The sequence below is a fragment of the Saimiri boliviensis genome, chromosome 4 (assembly GCF_048565385.1).
Source record: "Saimiri boliviensis isolate mSaiBol1 chromosome 4, mSaiBol1.pri, whole genome shotgun sequence".
Classification (NCBI taxonomy): domain Eukaryota; kingdom Metazoa; phylum Chordata; class Mammalia; order Primates; family Cebidae; genus Saimiri; species Saimiri boliviensis.
In genome coordinates this window covers 21,433,001-21,445,254 of record NC_133452.1, presented here as the reverse complement: position 1 = coordinate 21,445,254, position 12,254 = coordinate 21,433,001, and the positions used below count along the sequence as shown (strand labels likewise).

The 12,254-nt window shown below is 39.6% G+C and overlaps 1 protein-coding gene across 4 annotated transcripts in view; it reads left to right on the top strand.

Annotated features, from left to right (window-relative positions):
• SASH1 (SAM and SH3 domain containing 1) overlaps positions 1 to 12,254 on the top strand; it is a 283,962-nt gene that overhangs the window by 213,957 nt on the left and 57,751 nt on the right. For 3 of the 4 annotated variants that reach the window (XM_074397302.1, XM_074397300.1, XM_039467435.2), the window contains exon 8: positions 4,183 to 4,284. The exons of the other annotated variant lie outside the window; for it this stretch is intronic. In XM_074397302.1, coding sequence (XP_074253403.1) covers positions 4,183 to 4,284 — 102 coding nt within the window. The remainder of the gene's footprint in view (positions 1 to 4,182; positions 4,285 to 12,254) is intronic. 4 annotated transcript variants of the gene reach the window in all.

The following is a 12,254-nucleotide window of genomic DNA, read 5'->3' as shown; positions in this document are numbered from 1 at the left end:
CTTGGTGAAAAGAAACAAGGTGTGCGGGGGTGGGGGGTGCCTGGCTCTTTTTTAACAACTGCTCTTTGGGGAACAACTAGAGTGAAAAAATCACCTTCCCCACCCCTCCCCAAGGTATTAAGAAATTTTTCAGGAATCCTCCCTCATGGCCCCAAGCACCTCTCTTTATGCCCCCATCACCAGTATTGGAATTCAATTTCGGTGTGAGGTTTGGGGAAAGAGACATCCAAACTATAGCATTGTGCAAGTGGCTTATTGAAAGAAGGCTTTTAAGAGAAACCTCTAAGTGAGAGACAAGGATGAGAGAAGGATGAAGTTGGACAGAGATGTGATTTCGGGAGTCTAGCCTCAGCCTGATTCCAAAGGGAGTGGGGAGCCCTGGAGGTTGAATGGCATTATAGAATTTGTCATGCCAAGGATAAGGTGTCTGAAAGTTGATTGGGGACAAGGAGCAGCCATCTAGATATCTTTGAGGAGACAGCTTCTTTTAGTCATGTTCTCTAGAGGAGGGTGTGTGAATTTATACCTATTTGACATTCTTATAAAGTCATAAAGGTAATCTGGACATCTGGTATACCAGAGCACAAGCTTATGAACCAGGGTCCTAGATGTATTATGATGCATTATTGAGTCATTTCCTTATAAAAGCTATTGTGTATCAAATCACAGAGATTTGGACACATAGAGAGGCTCATAGAATCCATAGGAAGTTTTTAAAAAATTGATCCCATGGTGAGAAGTTGGAAAGGTTGTATCTCAAAAGAAGCAGAAAAGAACTTAATCATGTCTTCAGGTGTCTGAAGGGTTGTTAAAAAGTACATCTTTTGGATGTCCTGGAGAATGTTTTGATTGTTTGTTTGTTTTTAAAATCCCTACTGAGGACAGATTAGAAAGAAATGAATTTAAAAAACAGCTGGAGTGGATTTTGGTTTAATATAATATAAATGCTCTTTATAGTAAGTACTGGTAGAAATTGGAACATTATGATGTATCTGTCCCTAAAGGTCTCCAAGATGGAATAAGCATTACTCTTTTAAAGATGGCCATCGTTCTAAAAAAAATCATGTCATGGACTTGAACTGTGAGAAAACAATTAGAATAGTGAACAAAGGATGTGAGGGAATGTTTCTGCTTAAGACAAACACACATACACTCACATAAGTACACACACACTTTAAAATGTCATTTGTTTTTAACTTCTGGAATTAATGTGTAAAACACTACAGATTTGCTTTAACAGGTACACATTCTTTAATGAAAATCACAATTAGTCATGCCTTCATTAAATTATAATTAAGCCAAAACTTCCTGAAGCAAAGTGGAATATAAAAATGTAATTACACAGGTAATTATCTATGTAATAAACTGTGTAATTACATAGATTTTTTTTTTCCTGCGCAATACACTTAAAAAAAAAAAAGAGATCTTCTTTTGTAACTTTAAAATACTCTGAGTTGTGTAGCTAGGATAATTAAACAGTGGCCGGGCACGGTGGCTCATGCCTCTAATCCCAGCACTTTGAGAGGCTGAGGCAGCAGATCACCTGAGCTCAGGAGTTCAACACCAGCCTGGGCAACATGGTGAAACTCCATCTCTACAAAAATTACAAAAAAAAATTAGCTAGATGTGGTGCCATGCCCTGGTAGTCCCAGCTACTTGGGAGGCTGAGATGGGAGGAGTGCTTGAATCAGGGAGTTCAAGGATACAGTGAGCCATGATTGCATTACTGTACTCCAGCCTGGACAACAGAGTGAGACTCTGTTACAGAGAACAAACCAAAAAAACAGTTCTGTGGCAAAGTCTGGATAGGGCACATAATTAAAATCTCTGTCAGAAGAGCGCACGTGTTTCAGCCCCAAAGTAGATAGCAGAGATGAGCATACAGCAGGAAAAAAAATAGTCTATGTATGATAGACTAGTTAGAAATTGGTGCCTGTTTTCATTAACAATGACAGTTATTTAGTGGCTCTTAGTAGTTGGGGCTAAGGTTGGGTATAAACATGCACTAAAGACCTGAAGACCTGATAATCTCATGATAATCCAATTTTCCAACAGGCAGATACTTTCAATCATATAGGGAGAATGTAGCATTTCAAAATGGAAAGAACATCCTAGTATATAACATAAATATTCTGTAAAGACTGGAACATTCTAAGTATCCCTAATGTAATACAAAGATTAAGATGATTCATACCCCAATATGAAAACATTTCAACATGCCAAGTTAATGTGAACTTTGAGCTTTGTTTTCTCTGAAAGCACACTGGTGATAATAATAGTACTATAATAACTCTATTGCTTAGATACGGTGTGCTAAGAGTTTAGCTGCATTATCTTAGTTAATTCTGGTAACAGCTCTGTAAGATAGATTTATTGTCTTGCCTGTTTTCCAGGTGGAGGAACAGAAACATAGAGGGCTTAAATGATTTGTACTGAGGCCTCCCAGCTGGTGTGTGGTTCTGCATTCAAGCTCTTACTATAATCAATACTGCCTACCTCCTCCTACATACGTGCAGAAAAGAATTTCGTAGTTGAAATCACAGTTGTGACAGTGGCTTTTTCCTAGAGGAATGTTTGTCATTGTAGTGGTGCTACCACCTGCTCAAGCTCCAGGGCTTTGGGATTGTCTAGTCACCATGGCATGGGTGGTATTCAGTTATTTCTGTTTTTAAGTTGCTTGGCTCATGAAACATGATTTGATCACTGTCTTAAATTTATATCTGCACACTCCTTTATAGTAGGATTTTAACGCACTGATAATTGTTTTGAACTCCAGAGCTCAAGTTCTGTGTGACACCTGGACTGTCTCACATATGCCATTCTGAAAGATCTCATCTTGCTAAGTTAAATTTGCTCATTTATTTGAGAAGTATAGTAAAAGAGGTTATAAATTTTTTTTTTTAAAGTAACTCTGCTCACTTTGCTATAGCATATGTATATATTTTAAGGCAGAATTTCATTCTTGTCGTCCAGGCTAGAGTGCAGTGGCACAATCCTGGCTCACTGCAACCCCCACCTCCCAGGTTCAAGTGATTCTCCTGCCTCAACCTCCTGAGTAGCTGGGATTACAGGCATGTGCCGCCATGCCCAGCTAACTTTTGTGGTTTCACCATGTTGGCCAGGCTGGTCTCAATCTCTTGATCTCAGATTATCCACCCGCCCTCAGCCTCTTGCCCCGTCTGCTATAGCATTTCAATTGTCTTTCTGTGTTTTTCAAAAACCAGAAACCTTGTATCTGAACCTAAACTTTCAATATTTCAAAGGTCTTAATACAGAGATCCTACTCAAAGGTCTCTGGGAAACCCCATAACGTTTATTAGGTGATAACATTGGGTTAGCAACTTGAAGCCATTTTGAGCAAGACAATCATGTGATTTTTAAAACTCTGTTTCAGGGCCAGGTGTGGTGGCTCACACCTATAACTGTGGCATTTTGGGAGGCTGAGAGGGTAGATCACTTGAGCTCAGGAGTTTGAGACCAGCCTGGCCAACATGGTAAAACCCCATCTCTACAAAAAGATACCAAATATAGGTGGGCGTGGTGGTACATGCCTGTAGCCCCAGCTACCCAGGATGCTGAGTTGGGAGGGTCGATTGAGCCTGGGAGGTCAGGTCTGCGTGAGCCATGTTTGTACCACTGCACTGCAGCCTGGGTGACAGAGAGGTCCTGTCGCAACAAAAACAACAACAAATATATATATATAATTGTTTCAGGGTTTGACCCCGTTTCACTAAAATGTCTATAGTCATCATTTTCCCTTCCTAAAAAGGACATGCATGTTTTTGACTTACAGACTTGAGAAGGTAGTTCAGAGGCCAAACTACAAACAATTTCTGGATAATCAAGCTGAAAAAACATTAAGTTTTGATGTTGGAGGGGGAAAGTGAAGATTCTTTCTGGAACAGAGGCTATTAAGAGTCTCTTGTGCCTGTTGATTTGACTTAGATGAAAACCCAATGGACAGGGTCCTTACCTTCCTCTTGGTTTTGGGAAAGGTGTCTTTGGCTGATGCTTAGTTACCAATACTGGCATGAAGAAGGTGCCCAAAGTGATCTCTGCTGCTTGAGCACAAGATTTTCAACCAGGAACCTAGATGTATTATTTGAGTAGTTTCCTTGTAAAAGGTCTGGCCAGCGTCTGGCCATTATTTCCACTTCAGTATTCCATTTCTTCTTGTTGCAGCTGAAGGAATATGAGGCCCAGCACCGGCAGTCGGCTGCTCTGGACCCTGCCGACTGGCCAGATGGTTCTTACCCAACATTTGATGGCTCATCAAACTGCAATGTAAGTTTACCATGACTTTCTTTGACATCTTGATCACCTGCGCTGACAAGGGACAGTCTTCACCATTTCAGCCTTTGGATTTCTTCTTCTTTCTTTCTTTGTTTTTGTTTTTGTTTTGAGACAGAGTCTCACTCTATTGCCAGGTGCCAGGCTGGAGTGCAGTGGCACAATCTCAGCTCACTACAACGTCCGCCTCCCGGATTCAAGCAATTCTTCTGCCTCAGCCTCCCGAGTAGCTGGGACTACAGGTGCACACCACCACGCCCAGCTAATTTTTGTGTTTTCAGTAGAGCCGGGATTTCACCATGTTGGCCAGGATGGTCTCGATCTTTTGACCTCGTGGTCTGCCTGACTTGGCCTCCCAAAGTGCTGGGATTACAGCCTTGAGCCACCGCGCCCGGCCTGGATTGCTTTTCACAGCTTCCAGCTCACAACTGGGTCTGCAAAGAGGTGTCTATATAGTTTGCTTATTTTCTCTACCTGACAGAGACTCAATTACAGTCAAAATACTGTTATCGTGCTGGGGTTTTGTTTTTTATTTATTTTACTGCAGTAGTATCATAACATGACATTTACCATATCAACTATTTTAAAGTGTTTGGTGATACTGATACTATTAATGATATTGATCACTAAGTTCACATTGCTGTGCGCAGCATCATAATCCACTTCAGGAGTTTTCACCATTTCAAACAGAAACTCTGTTCCGATTAAACAATAACTCAGACTACGCCCCTGCCTCACCCACCTCCACACGCACCCTGCCCCGGCAACCACCATCCTATTTTCTGTCCCTGTGAATTTGTCTACTCTCAGTAGCTCATATAAGTGGAATTATACAATATTTGTTTGTCTGGTTTATTTCACCCAGCATAATTCTTTCAAGGTTCATACATGCTGCAGCGTGTATCAGAACTTCATTCCTTTTTATGGATGAATAATATTCCACTATATGTATATACCATATTTTGTTTATCTACCCATCTGTTAATGGACGCTTACGTTGCTTCCAGCTTTTAGCCATTATGAACAATGCTGCTGTTAACACTAGTGTACAAGTTTCTCTGAATCTCTGCTTTCAAATCTTTTGCATATACCTAGCACATACCTAGGGGTAGAATTTCTGGATCACGTAATAATTCCATATTTACCTTTTTGAGGAAATGTCATATTATTTTTCACAGTAGCAGTATCATTTTATCTTCCTGTCAATAATGCACAAAGGTTCCAAATTCTTTACTTCCTCGTCAACACTTGTTATTGTCCTCTTTTTTGGTAATAATTATCCTAATGGTTTGAAATGGTATCTTGTCATGACTTTGCTTTGCATTTCCCTCAAGCATCTTTTGTATATTCACTGGCCATTCATGTAACAGCTTTGTAGAAACGTCTAAGTCTTTTGCCTGGTCTTCAGTTCTGTTGTTTCGCTGCTGTTGTTAGGTTGCAGGAGTTCTTTCTATTTTCTGGATTTTAATTCCTTATCAGATAGACAGTTTGTAAATATTTCCTCCTACTCTGTGGGTTGCCTTTTAATTCTCTTGATAGTGTCCTTAATGCACTCACTTTAAAGTTTAAAATCCAGTGTGTCTATGTGTTTTTTGTTGCCTGTGCTTTTGGTGTTATATCCAAAAAATCATTGCCAAATCTAATATCATAAAGATGTTTCCCTCTGTTTTTTTCTGAGGGTTTCATAGTTTTAGCCTTTAAGTTTAGGTTTTTGATCTCTTTTGAGTTAATGTATGTATATGATGAAATGTATGGGTCCAAATTCATTTATTTGCATGTGAATATCCAGTTTTCCCAGAACCAATTGTTGAAAAGAATATCCTTTCCTCATTTTATGGTCATGGCATATTTATTGAAAATTAATTGATCATATATGTGATGATGTATTTCCAGGCCCTCTATTTTATTCCATTGGACTAGCTCTGTCATTTTGCTAATACCATGCTGTTTTGATTACCATAGCTTTATAGTCAGTTTTGAAATTAGGAAATATGACACCTTGAATTTTTTTCTTGTTTCTTAAGATTGTTTTGACTATTTAAAGTTTCCTTGTGATTCCACATTAATCTTAGTTTGAGTTTTTCTATTTTTAAAAAAATATATCTTTAGAATTTTGATAGGGATTACACTGAATCTTTAGATTGATTTGAGTAATATTATTTTAACTATATGAAATCTTTCAGTCAATGACCATAGGGTTTCTTTCCATTTATTTATGTCTTTAATTTCAGCAGCGTTTTGCAGTTTTCAGTATACAAGTCTTGCTTCCTTAATTAAGTTTATTTCTAAATATTCTTTCTGATGTTATTGTAAATGACAGTGTTTTCTTAATTTTTTTCAAATTCTTCATTGCTAGTGTATAAAAATGCAGTGGATTTTCATGTGTTGATTTTCTATCCTGTCACTTTGCTGAATTTATTAGCTATATAGGCCGTGTGTGTGTGTGTGTGTGTGTGTGTGTGTGTGTGTGTGTGTGCATGCGCGTGTGTAGTCTTAGAGTTTTCTATATATAAGATCTTGTCCTCAGGAGGCTGAGGTGGGAAGATTGCCTGAGCCCAGAAGGCCAAGGCTGCAGTGAGCTGTGATCGTAACACTGGACTCCATTCTGTCTCAAAACAAAAAAAAAAAACAAAAAAACAAAACAAAACAAAAAAACCCAAAAACCAAGATCATGTCATCTGTCAAAAAAAAAAAAGAGATAATTTAACTTTTTCATTTGCAATTTGCATACCTTGTATTATTCACACGTTTCATTGTGACCAAAACAGTGCTTCTTATTCTACAAGTTCCACTGGGATGATAGGAATGTAGGCTTCAGAATTTCATATAGACTTATTTTTTTTTTCTTTTGAGATGGAGTCTTGCTCTGTCACCCAGACTGGAGTGCAATGGCGTGATCTCGGCTCACTGCAGCCTCTGCCTCCCGGGTTCTAGCAATTCTCCTGCCTCAGCCTCTCGAGTAGCTAGGACTAAAGGCACATGCCCCCATGCCTGGTTAATTTTTGTATTTTTTAGTAGAGATGGGGTTTCACCATCTTGGCCAGGCCGTTCTCAAACTCCTGGCCTCATGGTCTGCCCGCCGCAGCCTCCCAAAGTGCTGGGATTATAGGCATGAGCACGGCACCCCACCTCACTTAGGCATTTTAAGGTGTCATCTTCGCATTGTGTGGAGCAGAAACAGAAGCAATTACCTCTTTTCATGTATTATGTAGTTGTTGTGTTTTGTTTTTAGGTTATCTCATCCTTAAAATTTGGAAACAACTCCATCTCCCTGTCTTCAGCCTCTTGTCTTTTCCTATCTGTGTTCCATACAACCAGTCATCTTTCTAAAACATCCCTCTTTTCTTGCAATTATGTTTTGAACAGCCTGATGATTTTCCATTTCTATAAGATAAATTCCAAACTTCTTGGCACACTTAAGACTCTATGTGATCTGGCTTTAATCAGTTTCTTAAATCTCATATTCTATCTCCACACCCAATACCCTCTATGCCAGACATATTGAACCCCATATGCATCGTGGAACAAACCTTGCACTTTTCATTCTTCTGCACTTTAACTCACATAATTTTCTTTACCTAAAATGTTTTCCTTCAAATTTTTCCTGGTGAAAAATCTATGAGGTTTTCAAGGTGGAGTCCAACTGTCTTTTTGTCTGTGAAACTTTCCTTCCCATCCTCAAGCGTATTTATTGCTTCCTGTTATGTGCTTTTGTTAAACTGGCTTTATAGATTCAACCTAAGCAGTTATCCTGGAATTTCGAAATTGATTGCACATATTTCAGCATCCTCGGAAGCAGTGACCTCCTTGGGCAAGAAAGACTGTATTCTTTGTCTCCCCAATGTCCGGCTCCTATACAAATATTTCAAGAACATTGTATTTGAACATTCATTTGTTGTTGTTGTTGTTGTTGTTGAGACGGAGTCTCATTCTGTCACCCGGGCTGGAGTGCAGTGGCACTATCTCAGCTCACTGCAACATCTGCCTCCTGGGTTCAAGCAGTTCTCCTGCCTCAGTGTCCCGAGTAGCTGGAATTACAGGCATGTGCTACCATGCCTGGCTGCTTTTTCTATTTTTAGTAGAGATGGGGTTTTGCCATGTTGGCCAGGCTGGTTTTGAACCCCTGACCTCAGGTGATTCACCCGCCTCGACCTCCCAAAGTGCTGGGATTACAGGTACGAACCACCATGCCCAGTCTGAACATTCATTCTTCCTGGTTGCTTTAAGAGCATGATTTATGTCTTGCAACTACAGATTCAGTTTTTACCTTTCTTTGCATCTGAACAACAAATGACGGTTTATCAGAAATAAACATAATTCTCCTGTCATCTCCCTGATTTCCTGAATCAAGCACCAGATTTCCATTGCAGCTAAAAATCAAAGGATTATGAATTTGAAAGCCCTGCCTGGTTTACTTTTGTGTGAAAGGGACTGAGACATTGTCATTTATAATCATAAATGTGTCATAGGCCAGCCAACACTGTGTCCTGGGATGATGAGGTAATCAATAGAGCCGTGTCCTCTGTTTTCAATGTGTTCTAATCCTCAAGTCCTAAAGTCTAACATAATAAGAATGTAAATCATGAACCTAAAGGATCATGAGGAATAAATACAGTAACTCAGGACTGATTCAAACCCAACTTGGGGGAGAAAACAAAGAGCCAGTTGTCCCTACTGGGTCCCTTAGTGTAAGACCCACTGTATACTGCCCTGATTAATAGCATCTGAGTTGAGGGAGAGGTTAGAAGACTTTGACCATTCAGAGAAACAGGACTGTAGTAAAACCTCACACACTTAGACTTCAAAGAGAGAAGCTTGTTTTGTTTAGGAAAAAGTTAATGTAAGTCGGTTATTATCAAGCATTTAAAACAAGCTGCTAAGAAAGCATCATTAGCGTTGGTTTATGAGACCCCTTTCAGAGAGCCGGTCAGAACCATTACCTAAATAGAAATTGTGAGAATGAAATGGCTTCTTCTTAATAGTTGGAACATTTCATTCTCATCAACATTTCTCTGTTCATTTGGGAGGCATTTATGGAGCCCTGGGTATATAGCAAGCATTGTGCTAGATGCTTGGGTTATAAAACTAAAGGAGAAAGAGACAGGCCCTGTTCTGGCAGTTAATGCTTTAGAGCAGAGGTTAAAATCACAGCCAAGTGGCCGGGCACAGTGTCTTACGCCTGTAATTGCAGCACCTTGGGAGGCCGAGGCTGGCGGAGTACCTGAGGTCAGAGTTTGAGACCAACCTGGCCAACATGGTGAAACCCCATCAATATAAAAATACAAAAAAAAAAAAAAAAAAAAAAATTAGCCGGACATGGTGGCATGCGCCTGTAGTCACAGCTACTTGGGAGGCCAAGGCAGGAGAATCATTTGACCCAGGAGGCAGAGGTTGCAGTGAGCGAGATCGCAGGACTGCCCTCCAGCCTGGGCAATAGAGCAAGACTCCATCTCATAAAATAGAAATAAATAAATAAAATCACATTCATGTGTGTGCACACAGCTTTGAGATTCCATGTACACATTTACATTACTCACTTCTTACCAAATTGTTTCTTCATAGATGTCTCGCAAATAAATTCAGCCTGTCTTAGTTAGACCTAGGGCCAGAAATACCATATGCTTCTTCCTCTCAGAAGTTCTGAAGAGTGACTTCTCTTTTGGCTGAGAGGCATAGGTGATGATAGGCTACTCAGCAGTGCAGTTTTCTGAAGCAGTTCATTTACCCTTTGTATTTTGCTAGCTGACTCTCTGCCAACACCCATGCCCACCTCTGGTCATGCTGTTCAGAACTACAGCCCACCACCATCACCACTGAAATTTGCTTGAACTTGATCGTAATCCTAAGGTGTATATATATGACCCTTGCCCCTCTTACCCTGGCTTTAGCCTGTGTTGCATTTTTATGAAGAGTTAGCCAGAAATCCCATCCAATATATTCGTTCTCATTATTTTAGATTTGCCTCTATTGCAGAGCAGTTAATTTCAGAATTCAGCCACCATGGGGAATAGGCGCTTTGGATACTTTTTCTGCAAGGGCTGGAGCATTTCTGTTTTCTATCGATTCCTTTCTAGAGTACAGAAATGTGAATAGCCCACTGGCTCCAGTCAGGAATGCCCAGGCCATGAAAGTTTTACGGATCATAAGGCCTTTGTCACCAGACCTCAATGCCTATATTGATGCCTGTCATGCCTTAGGATTTCATTTGCATTGATTTCACAGGCTTCCCTACCCCCGTCGCTGAAATTAGATAATCGCGTGTTGCCTCATAATAAATCCATATGCACATTCCTAGTTTCCAAGAGTGTAAAGGACTAAAGATAGTTACCAGGGGAAGTGAAAAATAGCTTTCTCTTTGCCAGAGAAGAATCTGTTTTGTGCTGTTTTCCATTAATAATAAACTTCTGTAGGGAGTGCTAAAAGTTTTAAGAGAGATTTTTGGTTGAGAGCTTAGCTGAATTTCTTAGGAAATGTCTGCACATTTATTTTATTATTTTTCATTTTAATTTAGCTTGGTAAGTTGATTTTTTCCTTTGCCTCCTGCGAGGCGGGGATGATGGTCAGAATTCTCATTTTATGCTGTCAGCTTTGCGCGTGAAGGTTCAGTTTACTTTCTAGTTAAGAAGATATTTGAAGAAATTATGATCTCTGTCTCACCAGATTTTCTAGTTTTTTACTAATGTAAGTTTTAGCAAATTCTATTTTTAGAAAGCTGGTGAGTAAGAGATAGTGATCTGTGCCTGGTACTTGAATATTAATAAAAATGTTTGCAGTGAAAGATCTTTCCAAATGAAATGAAAGATCATTTGATTATAATCTTACCTAAAAGGTTTTAAAAATGTGTAAAAAGTAAGAAGAAAAATGAAAGCAACAACCATGATGTGATGAAGCACAAGCTCGGCCCGAGTCATCTTTACCGCTCAGTTGCTTCACTTCATACAGAAATATGTTCCAGGAAAAGTTGGAATTGCGTTTCTGTAGCTGGAGCTCATCACCAGGATGAAGCATCTCTAGGGACATGCTGTTGTGAAGTGAGTAAAGCAAGTCATCGTTTCATCATTGATCACTCTTGCATTTAGGGAGTTTTAGTGATGGGAAATATTTGTGTAAAGAATGTTATAACTGTGGCCTTGTAACACCAGCTTACCTCCATGTGTGCACCTCTTTATAGCCCTCCATTTGATCATAGGGCCGTTTTCGTCACTAACTTGGTTTGAGTTACAGAGAGCCATGTGATTGAACTGTGTCCAAAACTTTGGGCCACAGAGACAGAGCGCCATGGAGCTATTTTCAGTGTTTCCTTGACTGAGGACTTCCAGCTTCTCAACTAAAATATCCACAGATTATAAGATCTTTCAGTTGGCACCTTTGAAATCTTTTTGAGACTTTCTAAAATTGTAAACCATAAACACGTCCCTCTCCAATGGCCAGGTTTTACTTAGAGTTTTCAATGTCTTTTCAGCCGCCTCAATGACAGACATTGTTTTTAAGCCAGAGGATTCAGGTTTGAGGTTTTAGAAGGAAAGGTTGTCACAGCCCTAGTCGAAATAGAACATTAGAAATAGAAAGATAATTTATTAAGAACAATTCTGGTGTGCCAAAAGGCAGAGTACCTACAGAAGTCACTTTTAAGTGGTTCTTAGGGTAAATGGCTTAATTTCCATTATGACAAAAGAAAACGCTAACAGTGTAATCCCTTTATACAGCATATGATGGAAGAATAGCACACACGCCCCTAAGGCGCCCTGAGCAGTTGTGATTTCACTGCTTTCCGGAGCAGAGTGGCAGCGTCCTTCTGCTTGTGTAACCACCGTCTTCTTTTTCAGAATCTGCTATTCTGAGCTCAGCTTGAAATTTTAAAGATTGACTATTCTTGCTGTGTTTATTTTGAATTTTTTTTTTAAACTAGAGTAACTTTTAGACACTCTCAATAGGTTAAGGTTTACCAGAAGTTTTATTTTTAT